Here is a 17,725-nt window from a genome sequence, read left to right as displayed (position 1 = left end):
TTTAAGTCTCAAACATTTTAATAGCTGTTCTGAAGTGTTTGTCTCCTTATTACATCATCTCTGTTTTGGGGTCTCTATATTGATTTTCCTTTTAATTATAGATCACATTTTTATGCTTCTTTGCATTTTAGTAGTTTTTTTTGATGCTGTACATTGTAAGTATTACATTTTCAAGTATCTGGATTTTGTTATCGTCCCTTAAGAATTGCTGCAGCTTGATCATGCCTAGGCTTCTATTTAACCTTTCACTGCATGTCTAGGGTAGCCTATCCTCCAAGACTACTTCTACTTCTGAGTTTTTTAAAAGATTTATTTTATTTATTTGAAAGATAGAGTTACAGAGAGAAGGCGAGAGAGAGAGAGAGCCAGTTAGAAGCCAGGAGTCAGGAGCTTCTTCTGGCTTCTTCCTGGTCTCCCACGTGGGTGCTGGGGCCCAAGGACTAGGGCCATCCTCCGCTGCCTCTCTGTACATTAGCTGGGAGCTGGATCAGTAGTGGGGCAGCCAGGACTTGAACTGGCGCTCATATGGTATGTTGACGCTGCAGGCTGGGGCTTTAACCAGCTGCTCCACAGCACCAGCCCCTGAGGTTTGCTTTCTAGAGTCTCTGTTGAATGCTTCAGATCTGTCCATTTTGGCTGACTGGACTTCAAGAATATTCTAGACTCATGTGAGCTCTGGTGGTTATTACCCTTGTGAGTCTCTAGTAGTTATTTTGAATTTACCTCATGGGCTTTCATATTACATGTGTACATTCTAGAATTCAGCCTTAGTGTTATGTGGGTTTCCCTATGTAGATTTTTTTCAACTTTTCTCTACATAGCTCCCTTCTCTGTGGTGGTTTTTTGGCCAACTCAACCACCCAAAATTTTTATCTCAACTTTGCAAGATTTCTGTGGTCCCGAAAATACCTAGAGGCTGAAAGCCACGATAGGCATAGGGTTCACCTCTGTTTTTCCTCTTGTAATAGAGGTAACACAGGGGAAAAATGTGTTGCAGACGTTTTCCTCTGAAGTATTGGGGTATAGGACCTCACCATAGGAAATTGGTGAAAGGGATACAATTCAACCCACAATGGGGGAGTTCAAATTCAAGTCTCAGTCCCTCTTCCCCAGATACTGTGTCCTGTCTCTGTCTGCTGTTTCAGAGGACTCAGGTCAGCTTTTACTTTAACAATTTCATAAAAAAAGAACAGGCCTATGACCTAGACACACCTTCCTGGGGGAGTTCAGTTTTAGCCTCCCTCAGATTTTATAAATGAGTTTTAGTTGGGAAAGCTTGTTTGATCCATCCTGACTTCTGCCCTGACCTGTTGACTTCACAGTTTTCCAACTTAGCTTTCCAAGTTGCTTATGATGTGCACAACAGAGAAGGCCTGAGGGCAGAAGGTCCTCACCTCTTCACCCCCTCTAGTCTGAAGTGTTTGCCTCCATCCTTTGCCCTCTCTACCTCCTGACTCACCTCTGAACTTCTCAGGTCCAGAGCCCTCTGCTCATCTCCCATTTATGCCCCATTGTTCCCTCCTCACCCCTTGTACTTCATGTTGGACCTGAGGTGTGGACTTCTGCCTCTCCTTCTCAGTGGCCCTTTTCCTTACATACACAGGCCTAGCACTCAGTAAATATTGACTGCATGAATTCATGAAGATGCCAACAGAAGAAAGCATCAATTCTGGAAACCACATAAAACAAATGTATGGCTTAATGAGTCACTGTTATGTGAACCCTTTGTGACCACCAACCAGTAGAAAAATAGACCTTTGCCACTCACCCCCCGCCAATGTCCCTGAAGGTGCCCTTTGCTATCACAGCCTTGTGTTGTACTGTAGATCTCTAGACTTTTTCACCTCCCACATTTTATCTCCTTGCCAGCCCCTGATAACCACATTTTATTCTCTGTCTTTGTATATTTGAAGTTTTATGTCCCACATAAAAGTGAGATAATGCAATATTTGTCTTTTCTGTGCCTTGCTTATTTAACTTGGTACAATGTCCTCCAGGTCCATTCATGTTGTAGCAAATGGTGTGGTCTCCTTATTTTTCATGGCTAAATAATACTCTTTTAAAAATGTATGCTGGAGGTAATTACTGTTTTTTTTAAAAGATTTGTTTATTTATTTGAAAGACCAAATTACAGAGAGGGAGAGAGAGACATAGACACACACATACACAGAGGGGGGGGAGGAGAGAGGGAGAGAGGAACAGAGAGAGAGGAAGAGGGAGAGAGAGATCATCCATCAGCTCATTCACTACCCATATGGCTGCAATGACCAGGACTGCACCAGGCTGAAATCAGGAACCTGGAACTCTATCTGGGTCTCCCATGTGGGCGGCAGGGGCCCCAGTACTTGGGCCATTTTCTGCTAATTTCCAAGGCACAGTAACAAGAACCTGGATTGGGAGAGGAACAGCTGGGACTCAAACCAGTGCCCATACAGGATGCTGGCATCATAGGTAGTGGATTAACCTGTGGCACCACAATGCTGGCCTCAGACTGATTCTATCTATCTATCTATCTATCTATCTATCTATCTATCTATCTATCTCTATTTAGAGATAGATTACATTCTCTTTATCCATTCCTTCATTGATGGGCTCTTAGGTTGCTTCCATATCTTGGCTATTGTGAATAATGCTGTCAATACCTTATGACATGGTGATTTTATCTTCTTTGGGTACTAAACCTAGAACAGAGATTTCTGGATTATATGATAGTTCTATTTTCAATGTTTTGAGGAATCTCTGTACCATTTTCTATAATGGCTGTACCCATTTACATTCCCATAACCAGTATGCAGGAGTTCTCTTTTTCTCCACATCCTCACCAACAATTGTTACCTTTTGCTTTTTGACAATAGCCAATCTAACTGGAGTGAAGTGATTTCTCATTGTGGTTTTAATTTGCATTGGCCAATGTTGAGCATCCTTTCATGTACCTGTTCGTCATTTGTACGTTTTCTTTTTAGAATTATCTATTCAGATTCTTTTATTTAATGAATATAAATTTCCAAAGTACAGCTTATGGATTACAATGGCTTCCCCCCCATAACTTCCCTCCCACCCTCCGCTCGCTCTCCCCGTCCAATCACATCAAGATTCATTTTCAATTCTCTTTATATACAGAAGATCTGTTTAGTATATATTAAGTAAAGATTTCAACAGTTTGCACCCACATAGAAACAAAAAGTGAAAAATACTGTTTGAGTACTAGTTATAGCATTAAATCACAATGTACAGCACATTAAGGACAGAGATCCTACATGAGGAGTAAGTGCACAGTGACTCCTGTTGTTGACTTTACAAATTGACACTCTTGTTTATGGCATCAGTAATCACCCTAGGCTCTTGTCATGAGTTGCCAAGGCTATGGAAGCCATTTGAGTTCGCTGACTCTGATCATATTTGGACAAGGTCATAGTCAAAATGGAAGCTCTCTCCTCCCTTCAGAGAATGGTACCTCCTTCTTTGATAATCTGTTCTTTCCACTGGGATCTCACTCGCGGAGATCTTTCATTTAGGTCATTTTTTTTTTGCCAGAGTATCTTGGCTTTCCATGCCTGAAATACTCTCATGGGCTTTTCAGCCAGATCCGCATGCCTTAAGGGCTGATTCTGAGGCCAGAGTCTTTGCACATTTTTTGAAGATTTATTTATTTATTTGAAAGTCAGAGTTACACAAAGAGAGATGAGAAGCAGCGAGAGAGAGAGAGAGAGAGAGAGAGGTCTTCCATCTGCTGGTTCACTCCTCAGATGGCTGCAATGGCCAGAGCTGCACTGATCTGAAGTCAGGAGCCAGGAGCCTCCTCCAGGTCTCCCACGTGGGTGCAGGGGCCCAAGGACTTGGCCCATCTTCTACTGCTTTCCCAGGCCATAGCAGAGAGCTGGATTGGAAGTGGAGCAGCCGGGTCTTGAACCAGCGCCCATATGGGATGCTGGAACTGCAGGCCGCAGCTTTATCTGCTGTACCACAGCGCCAGGCCCCTCTTTGCACATTTTAAATTGGGTTATTTGCTTTCTTGCTATTGAGTTGTTTGGACTCCTTATATATTTTAGATATTAATCTCTTATCAGATGAATAGTTTGTATTTTCTCACATTCTGCGGGTTATCTCTTCACTTTGTTAATCATTTCCTTTGCTGCACAAAAGCTTTATCTTATCATTTATCCATTGAAGAAACTGGGCCTTTGACCTATTTAGCAAAGAGCTCTAAGGCGACATTATTTCTGCTTTTGTATAATCATAACTCTTAGGTAAGGATCTTTAAAACTAAGAGAAGCCAGGCTGGCAATTTTGGATGACTTATCATGAAGACTCTGCTCCACCCTGTTCAAGTTGCTGTGTGACTGTTCTTTTTCTCTTCCATTTTCATGGCTGCCTTCCAGCCTTGCTGAACTACTCATACAACCCTTCATGCCTTTTCCATCTTGATGCCTTTACACTTGCCACTTCCTCTGCCCTGCTTCAGCCTCAGCTTAGCCACGACTTCTTCCTGGAAGCCTCCCCAGACCACGGATCTGACAGAAATGTCTCTCTTGGGTGTTCACAGCATCTTGGTTTTCCCTTATCTTAGCACTTATCTCACTGACTCCACATGCCAGTTTATCCATCTGCCTACTTCCCCTGCTACCCATGGCGTGGAGAGAGGCAGGGCCTGTGGCCAGCTCTCCCAGCTTCCCTAGTTATCTGCACAGTGGCATACATATTTGTGTTTGTTGAATGAATTAACATGGAACTTCTTTCTGTGTTCATTTCGATTTCCTCTTTTAGAATCAATTTTGGGAACTGGAACAAAGTTCCTCTTCACATTTCCCCACAAAAGTGGCTTTTGGAAAGTTTGGGGTATCCCGGGTACCCCATGAAAACTTTTCTTAGCAAACACAAATGGTTTAGGGGCAGGCATTTGGCATAGAGGTTAAGCTGCTACTTGGGATGCCCTCATCCCATATCAGAGTGCCTAAATTTGAGTCCTGGCTCTATTCCTAAATCCAGCTTCCTGCTTATGCACACTCTGAGAGGCAGCAGATGATGGCTCAAGTATTTGGGCCCCTGCCACCCACTTGGGAGGCCTAGGTGGATTTCCTGGCCCCTGCCTTCAGTTTGACTTAGTCCTGGGCATCACAGTCATTTGGGAAGTGAACTGGCAGGTGGAAGCTCTCTGTGTCTTTGTTTGTCTCTATCAGTCTCTCTCTCTCCCTCTCTGTCTCTACCTCTCTGTTTCTCTGCCTTTCAAATGAACATCTTTTTTTAAAGAATGGACTTAATCACACTGCTTTGTCTGTCTCCAGAGTGGCCCAACGTCTTCTCAAAGGCAGAATTAAACCAAGTTTCACAAGCCCCAAGCTGACATGGAGTGACTGCCCTCATTCTGCTTGCTGCTCTTGCCACAGCCTAGAAAGAAGTTGTTGTCATGGGTTATTTGTGACCACTGGCCTTTGCCTGTTCTTTTCAACTCTTTGGGTTCTCTATGACCTCAGATCTCACATTCTGTGAGTAGGGAGAAAGCTGAGGACACTCCAAATTGTGGCTTTTCTTTTTTTCCTCGCCTCTGGTCAAAACTGGTGAGCTTATACAGTTTTGGGCATAAATGAAGCTAGAGATACAAAAGACTTCCTGTTCCAGCGGTCACCATGCTTCCTGGCAGATCCCTGCACTTTCCTGCTGTCACACAAGCCACTGCATGGGAGAGAAAACCATAGAGCTATAAATCTCTCCACTTGCATTTGACAACTAACACTGAGCATCTCCCATCGAAGAAAGACTTGCTATAATCATATCACCTTTCTCTATAGTCAGTTCCCTTTAGCAGAAAGTAAGGACCCGTTGGGGCCAGCTCTGTGGTGTAGCAGGTGGAACTGCCACCTGCAGTGCTGGCATCCCTGGCTGCCTGTTTGAGTCCTGGCTGCTCTACTTTCGATCCAGCTCTCTGCTGTGGCCTGGGAAAGCAGTAGAAGATGGCCCAGGTGCTTGGGCCCCTGCATCCACATGGGAGACCTGGAAGAAACTCCTGGATCCCGGCTTTGGATTGGCACAGCTCTGGCCAGTGTGGCCAATTGGGGAGTGAACTAGCAGATGGAAGACCTCTCTCTGCCTCTCCTTCTCTCTGTGTGTGACTTTCAAATAAATAAACAAATCTCTAAATAAAAAAGAAAGTAAGGGCCTGCTATCCATGTGGCCAAGATGTTGGCATGCAATGAGCAAAGGAAGATAGAAAACTTGAAGAGGTGCCCCACTTCCTTCTCTCAGGCTTCAGGAGGTGGCAGAGAAGTTTACAGATCCAGAGGGTTCTTGGGGCATATGATCAATTGCAGTTAACTTTCCCAAGCCTGGAATCTACAGCCCTTCTTTGTACTGGGCCAACAGACTGTACTGTCTACAGCAAACATTCTAGGTCAAGGGTAGGTGAGATGCCAAGGAACTTCTCAGTAGTTCTCAGTGGCACTGGTTTCTGTGGAATATCAATCTCTTTTCTTTCCTGAGCATGGACTAAGCTTTGCTTGCTCATCTTACCTTGAAATTTAGCTCCTTCCAAGTTTCTGGTTCTATTAAGGAAAGCTTAATGCTGACAATTCCTGCCACTGCTACCACCACCCGCCCCTGCCTTTATGACAAACAAAACCATCCCTGATTGAGAAACACTGTGATTAGGGGGGTGAATGCTGCAGTGTCTGCCATCTTAAAACATTTTCTTAACTCCAAAGCTCAGAGGTATTTTAAAGCATGAATATGCACTAAATTTGTGCTAAGTCTGGACCTTAAGACTATGGGTGTGAACACCATGACTACACTTCCCAATACTGATCCATCTTTAAAAGTATGCACCAGAGCAGATTTGAAAGTGGTGCACGAGTCCTTTAATTCAAAGTATTTCATCATGCAGATGGCTGGTTTTCTTCTTTCCTGCTCTCTTTGTCATGATATGTTCTTAGCAGAGCCTGAGAAACAAGAGCAATTGGTCTGTTAACTCCTTGTTGAATCGCTTCCATGCAGGCCTGGCGCAAGCGCTGGTTTGTCCTCCGGCGAGGCCGTATGAGTGGCAACCCTGACGTCTTGGAGTACTACAGGAGCAAGCACTCCAGCAAGCCCATCCGTGTGATAGACCTCAGTGAGTGCACCGTGTGGAAACATGCAGGTCCCAGCTTTGTTCGCAAGGAATTTCAGAATAATTTTGTGTTCATTGTCAAGACCACTTCCCGTACATTCTATCTTGTGGCCAAGACGGAGGAGGAAATGCAGGTGTGGGTGCACAGCATCAGTCAGGTCTGCAACCTTGGCCACCTGGAAGACCATGCAGGTAAGAGTGGAAGTGGAACTCCCATGTGCTAAAAGGTGGTTTGTACTGAAGAGCTACTTCAATCAAACAGTTCAAGGAGCCGAGACTGCTCATCTGTGTCAGAGCTGTTCACTCCAAATGCAGTACCAGAAATTGTAGCTTCACATGTGGGAAGACAGAATCCATCTATACACTGAGCATTGCAAGTGATCTTGCTGGCTTCAAAGCCCCTTCGTGTCTTTGCTTTCACTCAGCCACAGAGGATACATACAGTGAAAGTTATGATGATTCACATGCTTCTCTAGAAATATCAACTATAACCATATTCCAGAGATTCATGAAACTCCAGCTTTTCTGGTGTTTATTGAGGTGTTCATTAACAAAGGGTAGAAAGGAAGAACTTAGTTACTTATCAAAGGCAGGAAATAATTACTCATATCTCCAACTGCCTCAAGGTCTCTGCAAGGGAAATAGCTATAAGTTTGCTCTCGGCCATTTATGGTCGGGGTGGGGGGGAACAATTGAACCATTAGAAGGCACGTGCTTACTCACTCTCTCTTTTAGTCTCTCTCTCTCTCATAGACACACGCGCGCACACACACACACACACACACATCCATTGCTATACCAGGTATATTGTAACCTTCACTTCCCTTCATAGATTTTTGTTGTTGAGACCCTGGAACTATTTCACCATTCCCTTATCCTCAAAACATGGGATTCTGAATATGGTTTCTTTAAACTTTTTAGTATAATACACAAAACCTTATCTAAATCCCATGGCCTACATTGAATGTCATTGACATATCCCACATTATAACACTAGATGGCAATGGAGAGTCAGGGTTATTTCTTAACTTGAGCCCAAACTAGGTATGTATTCATGGATCATGTTAGCTGTTTCTTTCCTTATCCAGGAGTTATACCATACTATATATATTTACATAATACATTGCCAAGTAACCTAAGGGTAACAGGAATGAGTGAGGCACCACCACTCCTTTCATTTCTTGTAGTTGCCTGCCAACCCCCCCCACTCCCACCCCCAGAAATAAGGGCAGGATCTTCTTCAGCTGAGAATTGAACCTTAAGTACTTTCCTGTGGCTTTTAACATACAATAGTCCACCCTTTATCTGGTGGGAATATGTTCCAAAGCCCTCCCCCCAGGCCCCCTGCAGCAGATTCCTACAGCTGTAGGTAGTTCTAAACCATATGATCACTTTCTTTTTTTTTTTTTTTTTTTTGGACAGGCAGAGTGGACAGTGAGAGAGAGAGACAGAGAGAAAGAGAGACAGAGAGAAAGGTCTTCCTTTGCCGTTGGTTCACCCTCCAATGGCCGCCGCGGCCGGCGCGCTGCGGCCGGCGCACCGCGCTGATCCGATGGCAGGAGCCAGGAGCCAGGTGCTTTTCCTGGTCTCCCATGGGGTGCAGGGCCCAAGCACCTGGGCCATCCTCCGCTGCACTCCCTGGCCACAGCAGAGGGCTGGCCTGGAAGAGGGGCAACCGGGACAGAATCCGGCGCCCCGACCGGGACTAGAACCCGGTGTGCCGGCGCCGCTAGGCGGAGGATTAGCCTAGTGAGCCGCGGCGCCGGCCAACCATATGATCACTTTCTACAACTGTAACTTTGCAATTTGAAGTACAACAGCACACATAGCAGAAATGTCTTTTTCCTTCTTAAAATTTTATGGATGGAAGATTTGTTTGTTGCTACTGTATTTGTTGCAACCTCAGTGTATGCCCTTTTTTCTTTTTGTGTGAAATTAAGAGCTTTCACTCCTCTGCTGAAAGGAAGCTCTTTGAGGTTTCTCTTTGACGTACCTGAATTTGTTGCACTTTGGAGCCATTGTTAAGTACAATAAGGGTTTCTTGAACACAAGCACTGTGATACTACAGCAATAGGTCTGTTAACAAAGCCAGACACTAAATGTCAAATGAGATGCACTGAACAAGGGATGATTCAGAATGCCCTGAGCAGGATGGAGCAAGACAGCAGATTTCATACAACTACTCAGAATGATGGGCAATTATAAGCTGATGACATGTTTATTTATTTCTGTTTTCCATTTAATAGTTTCAAACTGCAGTTTGCCACAGATAACTGCAACCTCCTACAGTGTAGGCACAGATGCATCAAAAAAATTTTTATAGAGTTGAGTCTCCAGCAATGATAGAGTAGTGACTATATTGCATGTGTCTGGCCAGAAGCTCCACTTTTGCATATTAACTCATCTTATCCCCAAACTGGTTCTATGGGATATTTGCTATCACTACCTTCAGTTTACAGAGAAGAAAATTTGGAGAAGGTAGGTGAGTTACTTGGCCAAGTTCACTGTGGTTAGGTAGCAGAGCCTGGAATTGAACCCAGGAAGTCTAGGTCACATTGACTCAGGAATCCTGAACTGCCAACTCTGTTTAAAAGGGAAATAAAATCAGGCTTCCCATTGGCCTTTTCTGACCTAGAGTTGTCATTGGTTCCAGATCCAAATACATTTTTTATTTAAAGATTTATTTATTTTATTTGAAAAGAAGTATTACAGAGAGGGAGGGAGGGAGGGAGAGAGAGAGAGAGAGAGAGAGAGAGAGGTTTTCCATCTGCTGGTTCACTCCCCAAATGGCCGCAAAGGCTGGAGCTGCGTTGATCCAAAGCCAGGAGCCAAGAGCTTCTTCCAGGTCTCCTACACAGGTGCAGGGGACCAAGGACTTGGGCCATCTTCCACTGCTTTCCCAGACCACAGCAGAGAGTTGGATTGGAGGTGGAGCAGCCAGGACTTGAACCGGTACCTATATGGGATGCCAGCACTGCAGGCAGCAATTTTACCCGCTACGCCACAATGCCAGCACCACCAAATACATTTTGAGAGCCATCACAACACCATGTTTCCTTCCTTCCCTTTATTTACACCAGTTGTTAACAGGATTCTTTAATTTGTGTCCTCTGCTAGCATATAAACACTGATAAGGGCAAAGTCTTTGTCTTGGCTGCATCATTGGGATTAGAACAGTTTTGCACATATACTAGATGCAATATTGTGTTGTTTTATATAGAAAAACATAGATATGTATATATATCAGTATATACATAATCCTAAGTGTATATATATATGTATATATATATATATATATATATATATATATTAGGTGAATAAATAATGGTGCAGGGCTGCTGAAAGGCCTTGAAGAAGCTATGTGTAGACAATCTAACTGCAGATTTTTAGGCCAAGAATGCTTGTTTTTTTTAACTCTTAATTGATTCAACACTTCACTCTTGGAACATTGGCCTTCTTTCCCAGACATTGTTTATAGCTTGGGGAAATGGTCTCCTCCATCAGTACAAACACCAGCTGCGATTTGCATCTTCTATTTGGCTTTATAGATGCTGTTTAAGACGTTTGGAGTGAGTGTTATAGTCATTGTTACAGCATTAACCTGGAAATGATTTCTCCAGCAGATTCCATGGAGAGCCTCTCTCACACACCCTCCTCCCTGCAGCCATCCCCTGCCAGCTCCCTTCCAACCGCCTCTGCTGCCAGCTCCTCCTTGCCAAGAGATGACCCAAACACTAATACCATAGCCACTGAGGAAACCAGAAGTGAGTCAGAGTTTCCCTTTCTTCCTGATTATCTGGTTCTGTCCAACTGTGAGACTGGAAGACTGCACCATGCCAGGTATGCTTACACTCAGCCTTCTGTGTGACCTGGGCCTCCTAGCATGCTATCCTCTGTTCACATAACCCATCACCTCCTCTTGCAGAGTCCATTGCTGAGATACACTCAAGGTGATTGACCAAATCAGTCTATTTAGTGGTAGCCTATTCTAGTGGGCTTGTCTGCTCTCACCTCTCTTCCTGCCACCTCCAAGGCAAGGACAGATCACTATCAACCACTATGAAAGATGAAGCATGCACCATACTAAACAAATTGAGTCATGTTTCTCAGCAGTGTGGCTTTCATTTCTAACTTTGTGTCTTCATTTCAATCTGATGCTTATAGTGTGAAAAAAAGCCACAAACCATTTTTTCCCCTGCACCAAGGTGTTGGTGTAACATGGCTGTAGAGGGAATGTGGTATATGAATCGTACAAAAGTGGAAATGGAGGGATGAGAATCAGGCCAGCATGGGCTTTGTGGTGGGTCGATGGCTACATTTCGGTCAAACATACCTATTTCTTTTCCTTCAGTCTACCTACCAGATGTGATAGCTGGTCAAACTCAGACCGCTCATTGGAACAGACTTCATTCGACGATGTTTTTGTTGACTGCCTGCAACCACCACCCTCCAGTAACTTGGTCCACCCCTCACGCCATGGGAATGGATCTCAGGAAGTGCCTTCCACGAGGCCTCATGCTGCTCTTTTCTGGAGTAGAGAAATAAATGGGCCATCCAGGGACCACTTGTCTTCTTCATCACTATTGGAAACTTCTCTAAATTCCACCATTCAGATAGATAGGAACCAAGGTTCTTTGCCCTGTGGGGCAAAAGAACTAGACATTATGTCCAACACCCCTCCTCCACGGCCCCCTAAGCCAAGCCATCTATCTGAGCGGCGCCAAGAAGAGCAGGTCCTGTGGAGGGGGCACAGCAGCAGCAAGAACTCAGAATGCACTACGGCTCCAAGAAGAATCTCTCTATCTGGTTTGGACCATGTGAGGTCATGGAGAGGTAAGTGTCAGATGCTAAGTTTCACATGCAGACAGAGCTTATGCTGATCCTTGGGGGCCTGGCATGCTCAGAGCTTGCAGAGAAGAGGCTGGTGGGTTTGCTGAAAAATAGAAGAAAGGAGCTGGAGTCTGTAGTCTCAGAGTTCCTTGTGCATGTGAGAGAAGTAAAGAAGAGAATGGAATTGAGCTGAGACAAAAGACATCATGTTCTGTCCCCAGTGGGTTCCCAAATCACTCCAGACACTAACAGCTCAGTCTCAGGTGGGAAGCCCACCACAAAGGCAAGGACTGATGTGGGCAAGCCTATAACAAGGGACCAAGACTAAGTAGACTGGAAATGATAGGCAGGCAGCTGGACATAGAAGTGTGCAGTTTGGGGAACAGTCAGGGATGGTGACAGATGTTTGGGAGTCCATGTATGGCATTGAAAGCCCTGAGCCTGGATGAGTTCTCAATGGCAGGCCATGGTGGGTGCCCAGGGAGAGATTTCACATATTCACAAATTGATCTATTACATGATGCTTTTGAAGAGGTCAACTTGTAATTTAATTGACAAAGATCGTATATATTCAACATTTACAACATGATGATTTTGTATGTGTCTGAATTGTGTAATGACTATCCCAATTGAATTAGTTAACATCATCCATTCTGTATATTGGATCCCCGCACTGACTAGTCCCCGTCAGCCATTTGTTTACCTTCTATGAGTTTGACATTTTTAGATTCCACATGTAAATGAATTCATATGATTTTCCATGTTTGATGTATTTCACTTAGAAAAATGTAATAAATGTAATAAATTAATCCTTCATGTACTTACCATTTTTGTGACCAAAACATGTTATGATCATATGATATTTACCTTGATATTATGAAGAAGTTTATTGTTTTATTTTTGAATGCTAAACCAATCTCACATTCCTGGAATTAACACAACTTTATCATGACGAAGCAGCCTTTTTATAAGTCACTACCTTTGTTTTACTCATATTTTGTTTTAAACTTTTTAAAATTAGTGTTCATTAGGGAGAGTTAGCCTATAATATTTTTCTCATAATGTCTATCTGGTTTTGGCAAAAATGTTATTCTGACCTCATAAAGCAAACTATAAAGCTTTTCCTCTTTTTTAATTCTCTGGAAAAGCATATATGTAATTGGTATTATTTCTATCTTAAGTAATTGGTACAACTTACCAGAAAAACCTGCTGAGCTTGAAGTTTGCTTTGTGGAAAGATTTTTCAATTAAGAATTCATCCTCTTTAGTTGGATTTTCTATTCCTTGTTGTGTACCTTTTGATAAACTATATTTTTTCAATGAATTTGTTCATTTCACTTAATTTTCTAATTTATTTCTTGGATTTTCCAGAATATACAGTTGTAATTGTATAGGATGTAACCCTTTCTGATTGGTTTATTTCAGTTAGAACTATGCATTTAAGCTTCCTCTGTATCTTTTTATGGCTTGATAGCTCATTTATTTTTACCACTGAATAATATTCTGTTGTCTGGATATACCATATTATATTCACCTACTGGTAGAAGACACTTAGTTGCTTCCAGGTCTGGTAATTATGATAGAGCTGCTGTAAACATTCATGTGTAGGCTTTTATCTTGAGGTAAGTTTTCAAATCCTTGACATACATACTAAGAAACACATCTGTTGAAATGAGAATTCCTATTGCTCCACCTCCTCCCCAGCATTTGGTGGTGTCAGTGCTCTGGGTTTGGGCCATTCTAGTAGTTGTATAGCAGTAGCTCATTGTTTCACTTTGCATTTCCCTGATGACATATGATTTGCAGCATCTTTTCATACGCTTGACTGCCATCTGTATGTCTTCTTTTGGGTGGTGTCTTTTAAGGTTTGCAGGCCATTTTTAATAAGGTTGTTTTCTTTCTTATTGCTGAATTTAAAGAGTTTCTTGGGGTTGGTGTTGTGGCGTAGTGGGTTAAGCTGCTGCTTGGGATACTCACATCCAATATTAGAGCACTGGTTTGAATCCTAGAAACTCTGCTTCTGATCCAGTGACCTGCTAATTCACCTGGGAAGCAGGGCATGATGACTCAAGTACTTGAGTCCCTGCCACCTGTGTGGAGTTCCTGACTCCAGGCATTGGCCTAGTCCAGTCCCAGCAGTTGGAGCCATTTGAGGAGTGATCCAGCAGATGAAAGATCAATCTCTGTCTCCCTTCCAAATTAACTAATTAATTAATTGATCTTTAAAAAAGACTTTCTTGTATATTTCTGGTAACAATCTTTTGCAAATATTTTCTCCTAGTCTGGCTTATCTTTTCATTCTCCTAACAGTGTCTTCCATACAACAGAATTTTTAATTTTAAGGAAGTCTAACTCATCAATTTTTTTTTTCATGGATTATACCTTTGGTGTTGTATCTAAAAAGGCATCACCAAACGAAATGTCATCTAGATATTTTCCTATGTTATTATCTAGGAGTTTTACAGTTTCTCATTTTATATTTAGGCTTATGATCAATTTTGAGTTAACTTTGTGAAGAGTATAAGGTCTGTGCCTAGATTCATTTTTCTTTGTTTTTACGTGTGGATATCCAACTGTTCCAAGCACCATTTGCTGAAAAGATTACCTTTGCTTCATTGAATTGTCAAAGATTAGTTGACTGTTTTTTATGTGGGTCTATTTCTTGGCTGTCTGTTCTGTTCCATTGATCTGTTTTTTTTTTCCCCCACCAATACCACAGTCTTGATATCTGTAACTTTATACATAGTAAGTCTTGAAATCAGATAGTGTCAGTCCTCCAAAGTGGTTCTCCTTTAATATTGTGTGAAGCATTCTGGGTCATTTGCCTCTCCATACAAACCTTAGAATCAATTTGTCAATTACACAAAATAATTTGCTGGGATTTTGATTGAAATTGCATTGAATCTATAGATCAAACTGGAAAGAATTGACATCTTGACAATATTGAGGATCCTATCCACTTACATGGAATACCTCCATTTATGTAGTTTTTTTGATTTACCATATTTCATCAGAGTTTTGTAGTTTTCCTTAAAAATTTTGTGCATATTTTGTTATATTTATACCTAGGTATACCATTTTGGAAAGTGCTGATATAATGCTACTCTCATTTTAATTTCAAACTCCACTACTTCATAACTGGTATATAGGAAAGTACAAAGGTACTTCAAAGTTCTTGGAAAGATAGAATTAAAAGGTACTGGTAGAAACTCAAAGTATCTACTGATATGATCATATGATTTTTCTTCTTTAGTCTGGTTGATATGAATTACATTGACTGATCTTAAAATGTTGACTGAGGCTTGCATACCTGGAATAAATTCATTTGGCATAAAAATAACTTTATTTTAATGTAATTTTTAAAAGATTTATTTATTTGTTTTGAAAGGCAGAGTTACAGAGAGGCAGAGGCAGAGAGAGAGAAAGAAAGAGAGAGAGAGAGAGAGAGAGAGAGAATCTTCACCCGCTGGTTCACTCCCCAAGTGACCGCAATGGCTGCAACTGTGCTGATCCAAAGCCAGGAGCCACGAGCTTCTTCCAGGTCTCCCCTGCAGGTGCAGGAGCCCAGGAACTTGGACCATCTCCTACTTCTTTCCCAAGCCATAGCTGGATCCAAGCTGGATTGGAAGTGGAGCAGTTCGAACTGATGCCCATATGGGATGCCAGCACTGAAGGCAGCAGCTTTACCTGCTATGCCACAGCACCGGCCCCAACCATGCATATTTTTAAAAAATATACATTTTCCATGAACTTTTTAAAGATCCATCATAGACCATCATGTCATCTGTGAACATATGCATATTTTTATTTATTTTTATTTTGTTTCATTAACTAGTAATTCCAGTCCAATGTGAAAAGCATTGATGGGAGGGATATTCTTGCTTTGTTCCTGATTTTAAGGGGAAAGCTTTGAGTTTCTCACCATTTAGTACATTAGCTGTAGGGTTTTTTTGTAGGTATTATTTATCAAGCTGGGGGAATTTCTTCTATTTCTAGTTTATTAAGAGTTTTTATTTGGATTAGGTGTTGGATTTTGCAAAATGATTTTTCTGTACATATTGATATTGTTATGTGATTTTTCTTTTTTAGACTATTGATGTGATAAATTACATTAATTGATTTTCAAATAGTGAACCAGCCTTATATACCTGAAAAAAAATCCGACTTGACAAAAATCCTCAACAAAATGCTAGAAAAATCAAATCCAACACCACATTGAAAAGATGACCATGGTGCAGTGGGATTTGGGCCAGTGTTGTGGTATAGCAGGTTAAGCTGCCACATGTGATGCTGGCATCCCATATCACAGGGCTGTTTCAAGTCCCAGCTACTCTGGTTCCAATATAGCATCCAGCTAATGCCATGTGGAATATGGTCCAAATAGTTAGGCCCCTGCCACTCATGTGAGAGACCAGGATGTAGTTTCTAGCACAGAACTGGCTGTTGCAGCCATTTGGGGAATGAACCAGTAGATGAAAGATGTTGGGGGGGGGGTGGAAGGGTGGGTGTGTGTGTCCCTCTCTCTGTCTGTCACTCTGCTTTTCAACTAAATAAATAATTTTTTTAAAAATGAGATTCATCCTAGGGATTCAAGGATGGTTTGACATACACAAATCAATAAACATAAAGCACCACATCAACAGAACAGAGAACAAAAACCATATGGTCATCTCAATAGATGCAGAAAAGGTATTTGATAAAATTCAACATCCCTTCCTGATAAGAATTCTGAACTATTTAGGTATAGAAGGAATGTATCACAGGGCTGGCACTGTGGCTTAGCAGGTAAAGCCTCCACCTACCGTGCCAGCATCCCATATGGGTGCCGGTTCAAGTCCCGAGTGCTCCGCTTCTGATCCAGCTCTCTGTTGTGGTCTGGAAAAGCAGTAGAAGATGGCCCAAGTCCTGGGGCCCTGCACTCATATGGGAGACCGGAGGAAGCACCTGGCTCCTGGCTTCAGATTGGCACAGCTCTGGCCGTTGTGGCCAGTTGGGGAGTGAAGCAGTGGATGGAAGACTCTCTCTCTCTCTCTCTCTCTCCCCCTTCCTCCCTCCCTCCCTCCCTCTCTTTCTCTCTCTGTATAACTTTGACTTTCAAATAAATAAATAAATCTTTTAAAAAAAGAGAGGAGTGTATCTCAACATAATAAAGGCCATACATCTCTAAGAATCCACCAGCTAATATCATACTGAATGAGGAGAAGCTGAAGACTTTCTCTCTAAAATCTGGAACAAGACAAATGTGTCCACTTTCACCACTTTTATTCAATATAGTACTGGAAGTCCAAGCCAGAGAAATTACTCAAGAGAAAGAAATAAAAGACATAAATAAATCAGAAAGGAGGAGGCCAGATTGTCACCGTTTGCAGATAACGATTTTATACAGAAAACCTCAAAGACTCTTCCAAAAAGCTGTTAGTACTAATAAATTCAACAAAGTTGCAGAATACAAAGTCAATGTACAAAAAAATCAGCTGCACTGTTATACACCAATAGTGAATCATCTGAAAAAGGAATAAAGAAAGCAATCTCATTTCTAATAGTTACCAAAAATATAAGATATCTAAAAATAAATTTAGCCAGAGACAAAAGAGCTGTACAATGAAAATTGTAAAACATTGATTAAAGAAATTGAAGACAACACAAAGAAATGGAAAGATACCCCAGGTACATGGATTGGAAGAATCAGTATCATTAAAATTTGATGCTACCCAAAGTGATTTACAGGTTCAATGCAGTCCCTATCAAAATTCCAATGACATTTTTCATAGAACTAGAAAAAACTACTAAAATTTTTAT

General features: G+C 42.0%; 1 protein-coding gene across 5 annotated transcripts in view; it reads left to right on the top strand.

The window, feature by feature from the left end:
* Positions 1-17,725, top strand: part of GAB3 (GRB2 associated binding protein 3) — an 88,124-nt gene that overhangs the window by 28,368 nt on the left and 42,031 nt on the right. For 3 of the 5 annotated variants that reach the window (XM_008249459.5, XM_089323682.1, XM_089323683.1), the window contains 3 exons: positions 6,985-7,288; positions 10,717-10,936; positions 11,448-11,929. In XM_008249459.5, the coding sequence (XP_008247681.1) occupies positions 6,985-7,288; positions 10,717-10,936; positions 11,448-11,929 (1,006 nt within the window). The remainder of the gene's footprint in view (positions 1-6,984; positions 7,289-10,716; positions 10,937-11,447; positions 11,930-17,725) is intronic. The other 2 variants (XM_089323684.1, NM_001171383.1) reach the window with 1 other exon arrangement.

Source organism: Oryctolagus cuniculus, chromosome X (assembly GCF_051225735.1).
Source record: "Oryctolagus cuniculus isolate XC-2025 breed Fujian yellow rabbit chromosome X, ASM5122573v1, whole genome shotgun sequence".
NCBI lineage: Eukaryota > Metazoa > Chordata > Mammalia > Lagomorpha > Leporidae > Oryctolagus > Oryctolagus cuniculus.
Note: the sequence above shows the minus strand (reverse complement) of the source record. Positions and strands in the feature narration are given on the sequence as shown.